Consider the following 14,650-nt stretch of genomic DNA (forward strand, 5'->3'; position numbering starts at 1 on the left):
GTGCTGACAAAAAAAAAAAATGTTTATCAATATTCTATATCCACCAAAATTAATCTATAAAAATTAAGTCAAATAAAGATAGTTCCAAATCAATGAAATCTGAGAAAATTTGTTGCCTTCAGACCTGTCTTACTAAGTCATAATAAGGGTAGTCCTTTAACTGAAAGGAAATGACTCCTAGATAGTAACTTGGACTTCCAGAAAGAAATGAAAAGCACCAGAAATGATAAATATATGGTTAATATGAACTAGTTTGTAAATATATTTCCCTTATTTTCATCCAGTTTCTTTTCTTTTTTTTTTAAATTTTTTAAAGATTTTATTTTTTCAAGTAATCTCTACACCCAATGTGGGGCTTGAACTCACGACCCCAAGATCAAGAGTCCCATGCTCTACTGACAGAGTCAGCCAGGTGCCCCTCACCTCGTTTCTTTTAAAGATATAATATTACATAAAGCAATAATTACAATTCTGTTTTATTGGGTATATAGATAAAATATTTAAGATAACTATAGTGCAAAGGGGAATAAAGGAAATAGAGCTGTATTAGGGCAAAGTTTCTATATTTTAACAGAGTTAAATATTAATCTGTAATAGATTGTGATAAATTAGGAGGCATATTGCAATTACTAGAGTAACCAGCAAGAAAATGACATATATATAATAAATATATAAAATCAACACAAGAGTTAAAAAGACACACTAGAAATATGTAACCAAAAAGAAGGCAGTAGTGGAGGATAAAGAAGTAGAAAAGGACAGGAGCATATTGAAAACAAATAGAAATGTAGCAAATGTAAATATATCAATAATTATACTAAATGTAAATGATTTAAATATTCAAATCAAAAGGTGGAGATTTTTGTATGATTAAAAAAAGCAACTATAAACTCTCTCCATTACATACTCCTTAAATTCAAAGACACAAAAGGTATGAAATGATGAGTGATACCAGGTCAAATATAACATGAGAGAGCAGTATTTGCTATATTACCATCTTACAAAATAGACCTTAAGACAAATAATATTATTGGAGACAAATAGGGACATTTTGTAATTTAAAAGTATTAATACACCAGGAGATATAACAATTATAAATGTATATGCTCCGACTAACAGAAGCTCAAAATGTATGAAACCAGATATGCTATAATTAAATGAAGAAATAGACAATTCAACAATAATAGTTAGAAATTTTAATATTCTACTGTTAAAAATTGATAGAACTAGACAAAATATCATCAAAGATATAGAATACTTGAACAACACTAGGAACTAACTGAAATATAGAGAGTGTTTCCCCAATTATTGCGGAAGGTACATTCTTTTCAAGGAACAATGAAACATTCTACAAAAAGACTGAATACTAAATACTAGGATATAAAATATATCTCAATAAATTTAAAAGAAGAAAATCATACAAAGTATGTTTTCTGAAAAATAGAGTCGAATAGAAAACCAACAAGAGGAAGAAATTAGGGAAATCCCCAAATATTTGGACAGTAAGAAGTAGCATACTTCTAAATAACTGGTGGATTAATTAGAGAGAAATTAGAATATAATTTGAACTGAATAAATACAAAAAACATAATTTGAGACATGGGTTTAGCTAAAGCATTGTATAGAGCTTTAAATACCTCAATCAGACAAGAAGAAAGGTCACAAATTAATAATCTTAACTTCTACATTAAGAAACTTAGAAAAAGAAGAGCAAACTAAACCTCAACCAATCAGAAGGAGGGGCGTAATAAAGATTAGAGCAGAAATCAATAAAATACAAAACATTAAAATAATAGAAAGTTAATAAACCAAATGTTTTTCTTTGAGAAGATTAACAAAGCTGGCAAACCTTTGGACAAATTGACCAAAAAAAAAAAAGTGAGAGAGAGAAAACAAAAATTACCAAAATCAGGAATGAAATATGAAATATCAATATATACCCTAGAGAAATTACAAGGATTATATTAGAATATTATGAACAAATTTGTGCCCAAAAAGTAGACAACTGACATGAAATAGACAAATTCTTAGAAATACATGAATTACTAAAAACTGACCCAAGAGGAAATAAAAAATCAAAATAGATGTATAGCAAGTAAACAAATTGAATCCATGATTAAGTGAAAGAAAAGTTCAGATTTTGTTGATGACCCCCACCAAATATTGAAAGAAGAAATAATATTAATCTTTTATAGACTCATTCAGGAAATAGAAGAAGTAACACTTACCCGCCAGTATTATTTTGATACAAAATCCAAAGGAAGATATCACAACTACAGCAGACTACTGATAAATATTACTCATAAACATACATAGAAAAATGCTTAACAAAATATTAGCAAACAGAATCCACAACAACAACAACAACAAAAAGATAAAACCATGACCAAATGGGTATTATTCTAGGAAAGAAAGGTTGGTTTAACAACAGAAAATCTAGTACACCATATTGATAAAGACAAAACTACATCATTATTTCAATAGATGCAGAAAAGGCACTTAACAAAATCCAACAGTCATTCAAGATGAAAAAAACACTCTCCCTGTCTCTCTCTCTCTCTCTCTCCTTCTCTCTCTCTCTCTCACACACACACACACACACACACACACACACTCACATGCACAAAAACTACCAATAGTTAAAAACTTCCTCAGCTGATAAAGGACATCTATGATAAAGCTATAACTAGCATCATACTTAGTGGTTAGGGAATGAATACTTTTACCTTAAGACTGAGAAGAAAGTGAAGATGATTGCTCTCACCACTTTTATTCAACACACCACTTCTATTCAACATTGAACCGGAGAGTATAGCCAATATAATAAGGCAAAATTTCTTAATTAATTAAAGACATTCTGCTTGGAAGGAAAGAAATTGTTTTTCATTGTAGGAACATGATACTATATATAGAAAATCCTAAGCATCTATAAAAAGAAACTAGAGAATGACTTTAGCAAGAAACTAATAAATGAGTTTAGCAAGATTTCAGCATACAAATCAGTAATGCAAACTCAATTGTATTTCTGTATAGTAGCAATGAACAATCCAAAAATTATTATCAAGATGGCAATTCTTCCAAAATTAATCTATAAATTCAACATATGCCCTACAAAAATCCTGGCTTTTTGGGTAGAAATTGACAAATTGATTTTAATATTTATATAGAAATGTTGGGACACCTAACTGTAACTGACTTCAAAATGTATTATAAAATGACAGTGAACAAAACAGTGTGTTATTGGTTCAAGGACAGGCATAAAAATCAGTACAGTGGAATGGAATTGATCTTCTTTACATTTATGGTCAAATATTTGACTAACTTGTCAAAATAAACAAATGCTTGGAAAATTTAGTATCTGTAAAAATAAATTTAGATTCTTACCTTACATCATCCACAAAAATTAACTCAAAATGGATTAGAGTCTCAAATTTAAGAGCCATAACTATAACATTTCTGTGCTAAAATGTAACAGAAGAAATTCATGAATTTGGGTTAGACAGAGTTTTTAGATATGAAACCAGAAGACTGACCCATAAATACAAAATTACTAAGTTGGACTTTATCAAAATTATAGGCATACTTCATTTTATTGCACTTTGCTTTATTGTGCTTCTCAGACGTTTTCTACAAATTGAAGGTTTGTGGCATCCTGCATCAAACAAGTCTATTGATACCATTTTTCCAATAGTAGTTGCTCATTTTATGTCTCATCTTTGTAATTCTCGTAATATTTCAAAATTTCATTATTATAAGTTTGTTGTGGTTATCTGTGATCAGTGATCTTCAATGGAGAAGTACAATGAGATTAATGTTGTTTTCATGGCCACTAATGCAACATCTATTCTGCAGCCCATAGATCAAGGAGTAATTTTGACTTTTAAGTCTTATTATTTAAGAAACATACTTTGTTAGGTTCTAGCTCCCATAGATAGCAATTTCTCTGATGGCTTTGGGGAAAGTAAATTGAAAACCTCTAGAAAGAATTCACTGTTCTAGATGCCATTATGTACATTCGTGATTCATGGGAAGAGGTCAAAATACAGTATCAACATTAACAGGAGTTTAGAAGTTGATTCCAACTTTCATGGATGACTTTTAGGGATTTAGGACTTCAGCAGAGGGGACAACTACAGATGTGGTGGAAATAGTAAGAGAACTAGAATTAGAAGTGGAGGCTGATTATGACTGAATTACATCAGTCTCGTGATAAAATGAACATATGATAAGTCACTTCTCTTTTTTAAATATTTTTTTCATTTATTTGGGGGGGCAGGGGGAGGTGCAGTGGGAAAGAGAGAATCTCAAGCAGACTCCTCACTGAGTGCACAGCCCAACATGAGATTCCATCCCAAGACCCTGAGATCATGACCTGAGCCAGAACCAAGAGTCAGGCGGCTTAACCAACTGTACCACCTGCACACCCCGAGGAGTCACTTACATGGTTTCTTGAGCTGGAATCTACTCCTGGTGAAGATGCTGTGAAGATTGTTGAAATGACAATAAAAGTTTAGAATATTCCATAAACTTAGTTGAGAAAGCAGTGGCAGGGTTTGAGAAGATTGACTCCAATTTTGAAAGAAGTTCTGCTGTAGGTAAAATGCAGTCAAATGGCATCACATGCCACAGAGAAATCATTCATGAAGGAAGAGTTCATCGATGTGGCACACTTCATTGTTGCCTTATTTTAAGAAATTGCGATAGCCACACCAACCTTCAGCAACCACCACCCTGATCCACAAGCAGTATGAACATCGAGACAAGACCCTCGACTAGCAAAAAGAGGAAGACTCACTGAAAACTCAGATGATGATGAGAAATTTTTAGCAAAAAATGTATCTTTTAATTAAGGTATGTTCATTGTGGTTTTTAAACATAATGCTATTGCGCACTTAATAGACTACAGTATAGTATAAACATAACTTTTGCATGTCCTGGAAAACCAGAAAATGCATTTGACTTGCCTTATTGCAATATTTGCCTTTTGCAGTGGTCTAGAACCAAACATGCAGTGTCTCCAAAGTATGCCTGTACAAACATTTGGGCTTCAAATGAAATCGAGACAATAGAAAAGCAAGTACGGACTGGGAGAAAATACTCATATATGGGGTAAAAGACTTCTATCTACAATATGTAAGGAACTCTTACAACTCATTTATAAGAAGATAACTCAATTAGAAGCCATTACACTAAAAACATCTTAATGGCTAGGGAGCACTTAAAAAGATGTTTTACATTATTATTATGTAGGGGCATGCATATTAAAACCACAATGAGGTACCATTACACACCCACAAGAATGGCTGTAAATCATAAAAACAGAAAATATAGAATGTTGTTAAGGTTGTGGACAAACTGGAACACTTACAGATGGCAGGAAGGAGTATTCAAGAGTGCAACTACATTGGAACACAGTCTGGCAGCTTCTTAAGAAGTGAAACATAAATTTACCATATAACCTAACAAATTTGGTCTTAGGAGCCTACCCCACTGAAGTGAAGACGTATGTCCATCTGAAGCCAGGCATGTGAATATTCATAACAACATTCTTTTTAATAATCCAAAACTGGAAACAATCTACATGTCTGAAGGTCTGCTGGTGATGGATAAACAAAATGAGCTACATTTATAGAATGAAATATTATTCAGGAATAAAAGGGAAGTGCCACTGATACTGTTATGACATGGATGAACCTCAGGAATATTAGGCAAAGTGCAGGACGCCAGAATGAAACAGTTGCATCTTTATGATTCCATTTATAAGAAATATCGAGAAAAAGTAAATTTATAGTCAGAAAATTCTGTGGCTGCCTAAGGCTAGAGCTGGGAACGGGGATTACCTATTTACAGTTAATTTACGGGCACAGGGGAAACGCTTAGGGTGACGGAAATATTCTAAAACTGGCTTATGGTGATGGCCATACAACTCCATAAATTTACCAAAAATCATTGAATTGTACACTTAAAATTCATGAATTTTATGGTATGTAAGTAAAACCTCAATAAAACTGTCTACAATTGTTTTTCAGTTCACATACCGTCTCAATTTTTGGAATAACTTGTAAATTATTATTACCCAATACAAGCTTTCCTTTTTTCTTAACAGTTTAGAAAAATGGATTTTAAAGCTATTAGTACTTGGGCATTTTGGGGAGGGAATATCTCAGACCAGTATATCAATGGGAATAATGCTATTGGTCTGTTCAACTTTTATTATTAAACCACTGTAGGTATTTTACACTTTTTTTTGTAGCCACATCTCTATTTTGGTTTTCAGATGTTGTAGCATATAGATACTGATAATATGCTTTTATTGTATGTATATCTCAATTTTTATACAGTTATTTTCAATTATCATTGCATGTATTTTTATTTCCATCTTCTCTTTCTCTTATCAATTGTCATAGAAATCTGAATATCAGCTTTTTTGTTAATCTTCTCAATTATTTTTGTTTTCTGTGTCACTTATTCCTATTTCTTTATGTTTGCTCTGCTGCACATTTTGTAATGGATTGAGCAATACCTAGTCTTTAAAATTTTAACTTCTAAGATTCCATGACAAGAGTATGTGAAGATATTAATGATCATCTATCTCAAGATTTGTGCTGGAAGTGTTTCCATTTGTCGCTCTTTGCCAAACATTCCTTAATTTTCCTCCCTTCCAAGTAATACGTTATTTGATTTTCAAATATATTGCACTTCATCTATTTTAAATTAACTTTGATTTTACTGAATTTTGGGCATAGACCATATGACATCGGTTCTTTGAAATTTTCCTAAGACTTTTTTAGGTGGTCTAATAAATATTCCACTTTTATAAGTGTTTCCTATGTCTTGGAAAAAATGTTTGTTTGCTGTTCCTTGGATGTAGTTTTCTATAAAAATCTAATGGCTTAAGCATCTTAATTTTTTCCTTGATCTATCAATTTCTCAGAAGTATATGCTAAAATCCCTAAGTCCAGTTACTGATTTATCTAATTCTATCACATCTTTTTGGTTGCAGTCTGATGGAGGTAGAGCCTGTATTATTAAGTGAATGAATGCTCAGTGGTTATTATACCTTCATGTTCTGTTTTTCCTTTTACTTTATATAGTATCCTTTGTCACTTATGCTGCATTTTGGGCTGAATTCTATATTTTTAGTATTCATGTTACTGCATCTGTTCTCTTCTTATTCATTTTTACCTCATATCTTTTCTTATCCTATTGTTTTAATATCTGTGTGCTCTTTAATTTTAATTTTCTCTTATCATCCATACCTGGTTTGATCCTGTTTTTTAAATCCAACCACAAATCATGTTTTAATTTGTGTGTTTAGCTCATTTACAGTTGTTATTTCTGTTGTACTAGAACTTAATTCTCCTAATTTTTCATATTTTCAGTTACCAGATTTAAAAAATTATTTTAAAAGTAGTTTCTTCCTTCCAGCTTTTCTTTGATGATGAGTTAAATGTTGCATATCTATTTTTGCTCTTAATATGACTCCCCCATCCAAATATCCATATTTATAATTATTTATCATCACTATTACTAATGTCTTTGTTTATTGTTAATATCTGTATCTTCTCCCCTAACATATGTTAGCTTGCTTTTATTTGCTTAAAAATCCCTAAACCTCTCTAATTTGTTATTGACCAGATTCTATCTTTGGGTTGCTATGGCTATTTCTATCTTTCTTTGTTTTTTCATTTTTCATTGATTCTAGAAATGTTCCCTATTTCTTCAAATATTTTTCCTATATATGGTTGCCTCCTTTTTGGGACTTTAATTCTATTCACCATGTTCTTTAGATTTTCTCTTCTATTTTGAATTCATTTTCCTTTACCATTGCTTCTCTGAGAGTTTCTTGATCTAATCTTCTGGTTTACAAATTCCTTAGGTACATGTACCTACCCTGCTTTTATTCTTTCTATTGTTTTATTGATTACCATTTAAATATTTTCCATGTCTAAAACTTCCACTTTTTTTCCCATTATAGCTTCTTTATTTCTTGTTTCATATTGCAGATGTTTTATCTCTCTAAAGAATAGTTACAGTCTTGAAAAATTATTTTTCTATGCATTCTGATAATTCTGCTTCAACTGATACTGACTATTCCCCACATTACCGTATTTCTTTTATGTCTTGTTCCTTACATATACAGGTATTTCTACTCTAACATTCCATAATAGCGTTAGTTATTTTTTTCTGCTACAGTGAGTGAGATGGTGTTCAAGGCTACATTTGGTCTCTGCCTCTCCTGGGGAGTGTAAGGATAGGAAAGGAGATGAAGCCTACATCAGAAGGTTCTGGAACCAGTTTGTTGCCACTCCAGTCAGGTTAGGAATCCATCTGTAAGCTCTCAGAAACTGTTAGCATTAGGAAGAGGTGTTCTCTATAGGTTGTGACCTACCAGCCCTTGGAGTTTGGAGAGGGAGGCGGGGGAGGCGGGGGAGGAGGAGTAAATACCCACAGCTGTTCTCAGGGCCTCACAGCTGCGCTTTTTATCTGCCCCGTCATCACTCGTCATCACCCTGCCAACACCTGTGACCTAGTATGACACTTGCTTTTGCTGAAGGGGGATAGCGGTGATTGTCCCAAGTCAATAAAATCAATCCATATCACCCATGCTTCATTAGTTTCTCCAGAAATGACCCTAGAGAGAAAACCTGCCGCTCTCTGCTTTTTCCTCACACAGCAGCCACACTCCATTGTGCCCCTGAAGCAGGACAGTCTAGTTCCTATCACAGATCCTTTGCACTTGCAGTTCTCTACTCCTGGAATGTCCTTCCCTCAGATCTCCAGTGGCTGGCTTCTCCTCATTAATCCCATTTTACCTCAAATGTTACCTTTATGGAGAGATCTTTCTTGACACTGTATTTAAAATAGCCATCATTCTAGTTATTGTTCAGATTATTTTTAATAGCATTTATTTTAATTTCAAATTACCATATTTATGGTCTTTACCTTCTCATCAGAATATAAGTTCCTTAGAGCACATATTCCAAGTTTTTGTTGTTGGTTTTTTTTTTTTTTTGGCAGTGTCTTCATCTAGTAGAAACCCAGAGGCTAGCAGATGTATAGTGGATTTTGAGGAACAAATGAACTACTGAATAAATGAAATAACACATATAGCCATTACTTATCTTCACTCTATTTTAACTTCTTCCCCAACAGATGACATGAACAGTGGGTTACGTTCCATAGCTTTTTTTTTTCTACCTTAAATTCTTTTTCTTTTTTTATTGTTTTTCAGAAGTATTCCTTGATGTAAACTTTTGGTTCACAAATTCACTATGTATTTGTAATTGTTCTTTTATTCTTTCTATTGTGTAACATACTAGGTCACAGGTCTATATTCTAAGTGTTCCACATCTATATTTAAAATATTTTTATTATGACAATAACATCAAAAATTTATTTTGTCATGTGATATAATAACTAAAAAATTCTCCAGTGTCATTCTTTGCTTTTGGATAGAAATGAAATTCAAGTTAAGTCTAGGTCTTCTTTAGTTAGCTCATATCACAATAGTGTTGCCAAATAAGGTTTCCTAAGTATTCATTTGATGCTCAGCACAAATCTGTAGGACAGATGGGGTGTGAATTTTCCATTTGTCAGACAAGGAAAGTAAGGTTCAAAGAGGTAGAGTGAGTGGGTGGCAGATGTGAGAATCAAACCCTAGTCTCCAGTTAACCACCTAGTGTAGCTGTTTTCCTCACCATACAGGTATGTCCCTAAGTATGCGTCATATTATTTGAGCTGAGATTTGGAGATTTCTTCCAGCATCCTCAAAACATGTTTCATGATTGGCTTGATTGTCAGTGAGGAAAATGTTTAAAATAACAACAACAATAACAACAGTGAAGGGTTATGATATGCTATGCGTCGTTGTAAATGCTGTGCACGTATTCATACACTGAAACTTCTTTAAAATGCTGAGAGGTGGGGCGCCTGGGTGGCTCAGATGCTTGAGCGTCATGATCTTGGGGTCCTGGAATGGAGCCCCACATCAGGCTCCTGGCTCAGCAAGGAGCCTTCTTCTCCCTCTCCCTCTGCCTCTCCCCCTGCTCATGCTCTCTCTCTATCTCTGTGTCTCGAATCAAAAAAAAAAAATGCCGAGAGTTAGTAATATTGTACACATTTTGCAAATAAGGACACTAAAGCACAGAGGGGTTATGTAACTCCCACATCACACAGCCAGTATGTGGCAGAGTTAGAATTATAAGCCCAGCAGTCTGGCTCCTGATCACTACCCTAATCTATAATAATAAAAACTTCATTGTAGCTTAGAGTTTACAGAGAGCTTTCCTATTCTTATCTACTCGACCTCATTATCACTCTGCTAAGAAGGCCGGCAGGATTTGACAAACAGTATGCTAAGTTTCAGAGGGGAGACTTGGCCTACCTCACCCAGATAGCAAGTGGCTGAAATCAAATACCAATTCTTTCTCCTAAAATCTATTTACATCTCTGTTCTTGGGCCATGTTTTATTATTCATGATGTTATTTGTGCAGTCTCCTTAGTCTGTTTTATTTTCCAGTAAGTGATCTTGTTGTGGGTTTAAAATATTAATGTATTTATGTATCTAAGGACTATTTTCTGTCTTATATTTTGATGTTATAGTTTGATGTTTGATCATGTCTCTTGCAGTTGAACTGTGATGATTTCAGGAAAGAAGAGAGAAATGGGGATTTTATCTGTACCTTCGATAGCGCCGCCGTCTGTGGTACAGATGGGAAAACCTACAGCAACAAATGTGCGCTGTGCGCTGAGAACGCGTGAGTATCTGCAGCAGGCTTTCTCCCTAAAACATGCTCTCCGTGTAAGTACATGCCACAGTTTTTTCTTACAGTCTTTAAAATATCAATTCATTTTGCGAAAGTTAGCCATCCAGAAATTATTAGGACCACTCATTTTACTATTCTTAAGGAAAAAAATATGAAGTGCAACACTTTATATTTTACAAAGCACTTTTGTATGCAGTTTATCAGAGAGTTATCAGTGTCTCTGTGAAGTAGACAGACATCTAATAGATCTAAATCTAAGTATCTACCTGTATGCACATATAAGCACACAGGTATGTACACGCACTTATATACATATACATATACATACAGACATCTGTCCCTTTCTATCTAGGAATATATCTTTTTTTACAGAGAATTATTTAATCATCAAATGATTTTTTTATTTAGTGCTCAGTAATTTATAATATTAGAGTAGATAATTGGAACTTTTAATATTGAACTTCTTTCCATTGATTTGACCTTTGTCACATAGCTAAAGCATCTCACATTTTGTCGCCGTTTGATTCTTTCTCCACCCTCAATGCTACGTTTGGCTGTCGGTTGTCAGTCAACAAGATGGCACACCTGCTTCACAGGTTCTGGCCTGTGGCCTCAGTCTTGAATTGTCTGCTCTTCACTTTTTGCACACATAATAACAACCAGTGCTTGAAACTAATAAAGGATATGATAAATATTCAGTCTTCAGGGTTCTGCAAGCATTATCCCTCCTTGTAATAAGTATCTTTACCAAAATACAACTGAATTAAATCACTCTGATCCCTTGCATTATTGCATTTTCAGAGATGCACTCTGAAATGATGCCTTCACCTCTCACCAGTGGTCAACATAAATGGAAAACACAAACAGACATAGGGAGAACAGACAGGTTTTATTAGATATGTATTTTGTAATACTATTATGGGCACACTGTACATTTAATTACTACTATGTTTTATGTGGGGGATCCTGTGATAGATTCTTTAAATCTCTTCAGGTCTAAGTGTCACCCCTAATTTCTGGTATACTTCCTTCATTATACAGTGAGAACCATACTGCTCATTGGGTTTCTTCCTTAGCTTTGTCTACTAGGGCACTCTGCAGTAACATTGGTATTCAATTTTTTTTTGTTTCCCTCAGATGATAGCTTTTGATATAACTTCTTGTAACTTTTAATAACTTCATTTTTCTCTTTATATTGTTTTTGTTGTTTTTTTATTGTTATACAGAGGCTGTGGTTTTAAGCTGCCTTACCTTTTTAAAAAGTAGGAAATGTATTTTACATTTATGGTTCTGTTTTCAGATAGTGTTAAAGCTCTATTAGACTGAATAAACTTAATTCTTGGTACTTAAGGTACTTTCCGTGACAACTAAAATATTAGTCAGCATAACCCAAACAAAGAATAATAGAGCAGGATGTTAGATCATTTAAACTTGAATTCGTATATTTAAAACATCATTATCAACAACAGCATAGTTCTTTGCTGTTTTTAGTTATAAGGTGTACTTTTTCCCTCTCTTCTGATATGGACCCTCTTTAGACATAGGAAAGAAAATTCTAGAAATAATATTTATAGGTCTGACTCTTATTAGCCCTCCAACATAATTCTATTTCTTCAACTCCAAGTTATAAACACAGGCTCTCATTAGAAAGAGTAAATGAGGAAAAGAATGTGATGTGACATCTGTTTTCAAGGGCAAAGGAGAATCCTAATACAGTGACAATAAGTTACTTTTGAATGGTAAGAAGTTTTGTGATACTAAACTTCTGTGTCTACTAACTTTCAATTCCAGTAAAACCAGGTCCCAAGTTGGCATAAAAAGTGAAGGGGAATGTGAGACCAATAATCCAGATCAGGTGAGAACAAGTGTCAAAATGGTGGGAAATCTTGGGAGGCTGACTTCAGAGAGAAAGAAGATGCTCTCCTCTTCCTTCTTTGGTGGGGTGCTAGGAAGGAAGCAATTCTTGCTTTACCTAAGATGGGGCCCTGCTTGTTTAGATGAAAAGCAGTTGATAGTTCCTGTAACTGGAGCAGGTGACTTTGGTAGTTAGACTTTTCAGCTCTATTTCTGCTTTCTATGAAAAAAAAATCAATCCATCCATCCATCCATCAAAAGGAAACTACACTTACAGTAGAAAGGGCATTATGCTTCAGTCACCTCATCTGAATTGAAACCCTAGCACTGTCACTTGCTGTCCAGAGACCTTAGGCAAATTACTTACCCACACTGTACCAGTGTTTCCATATCTAAAAATGAGATTTGGATTAAATAGCTTTTCCCTTTGCTAACATTCTGTGCACTTGTGATTATAGGAGAAAGAAAGGAGTATCTCAGACATACCACACTTGACTTTTTCTAGCTGAATGTTTTTTCCTAAGTCAAGGTTTGGTGTGCCCTTTCTATGCTCCTAGAGCACCTACCAGGGCAGTTAGTACATCATATTTTATTTTATTTTATTTTATTTATTTATTATTTTTATTTATTTATTTGAAAGAGAGAGAGAATGAGAGAGAGCACATGAGAGGGGTGAGGGTCAGAGGGAGAAGCAGACTCCCTGCTGAGCAGGGAGCCCAATGTGGGACTCGATCCCGGGACTCCAGGATCATGACCTGAGCCGGAGGCAGTCGCTTAACCAACTGAGCCACCCAGGCACCCAGTACATCATATTTTAAATGTCTCTTTGTGTCATCCAATAGATCATGAGCAAGTTGAGTGCAAGGACTGTGTTCCACCTTAGTTCTAGCACATACTAGGGTATCTGTGTTTACTAATAAATGAATAAGTAAATGAGCACCATATGCAAACTCATGAATTATGCAACACTCACTAAGCTACTTCTAGGCATCTGGCACTGCTCTAGGTGGCTAGTGTGCATTGGGCAGAGAAGCACTGAGTACTATAAAATTCTGAAAACCGTGTGGAAGGCATTACAATCAGGATGGTGAATGTTAAGTTCTTTTCCCTGTTCTTCAGGATGTATGTAGTGCTTTTCGGCCTTATGTGAAGGATGGAAGACTTGTATGCACAAGGGAAAATGATCCAGTCCTTGGCCCTGATGGCAAAACACATGGCAATAAGTGTGCCATGTGTGCTGAGCTCTTGTAAGTATCATCATTCCCACGCAGGCCAAGTAGGTGGATTTGATGAGGATGCACTTGGTTGCTGTCCTGAGAACCACTCTACAGAGAGATACAGTCCTTTTCATGAAGCATACAATTCTTTGCCTTCTTAAAGTGAAATAGTCCTTGCTCTCTGAATGACTTCTTTTCTTTTTAATTCATATCATCTGCTAGAGTTTCTTAAAAGGCATGGTTAAGGTAATTATGTTAGTTATTAAATTCAAGACTCTTAATTTGCTTAATTATAATGATAGGACAATGGACAGTGTTTTATACGGCACAATATTTTACAATTTAGAAAACACATTCCTGGAATAAACTAGATCATTCATTTGATGTGCATTGCTTCATTTGTATATGTACAGAGACTCTTACTCAATGTGACAATCTAATTTAAAGTAATAATAATAATAATGTCATGTGGCTACCTTCATTATTACTATAAAAGGTGGAACTTTAGGGAAGAGAAAGATAGGGTTAACTTTCTCTGAGTGCCTGACATCTGTTGACTATTGAGGCTGAGATGTGAAGAGGATCCAAAGAGTCTTTAATATTCTGGCTGTTAAACAAGATATAGACTCTCTATATGTCAGCAGGCTTTCAAGTGCTCCATTTACATCCACGGATCTTTAAAATCATGGCAGAGAGAGATCTAACAGATTAATAAATTTCACACCTGCCTTTGAAAATTATAGTGTGCTGCCAGAGAATTCAAGGGCACGTCCTCTCAGGTTTACAAAACAGTGATTATATCTGGTTTC

The 14,650-nt window shown here is 34.3% G+C and overlaps 1 protein-coding gene across 1 annotated transcript in view; it reads left to right on the forward strand.

The window, feature by feature from the left end:
• The window catches only part of SPINK5 (serine peptidase inhibitor Kazal type 5), a 73,500-nt gene that overhangs the window by 13,201 nt on the left and 45,649 nt on the right, over positions 1-14,650 (forward strand). The window contains exons 5-7 of the mRNA XM_088023175.1: positions 10,634-10,761; positions 12,562-12,625; positions 13,744-13,871. Of these exons, the coding sequence (XP_087879301.1) occupies positions 10,634-10,761; positions 12,562-12,625; positions 13,744-13,871 (320 nt within the window). The remainder of the gene's footprint in view (positions 1-10,633; positions 10,762-12,561; positions 12,626-13,743; positions 13,872-14,650) is intronic.

Source organism: Eumetopias jubatus, unplaced genomic scaffold (genome assembly GCF_037043125.1).
Source record: "Eumetopias jubatus isolate StellerSeaLion01/CBP00866 unplaced genomic scaffold, mEumJub1_p1.0 scaffold_5, whole genome shotgun sequence".
In the NCBI taxonomy this organism is placed as follows: Eukaryota; Metazoa; Chordata; class Mammalia; order Carnivora; family Otariidae; genus Eumetopias; species Eumetopias jubatus.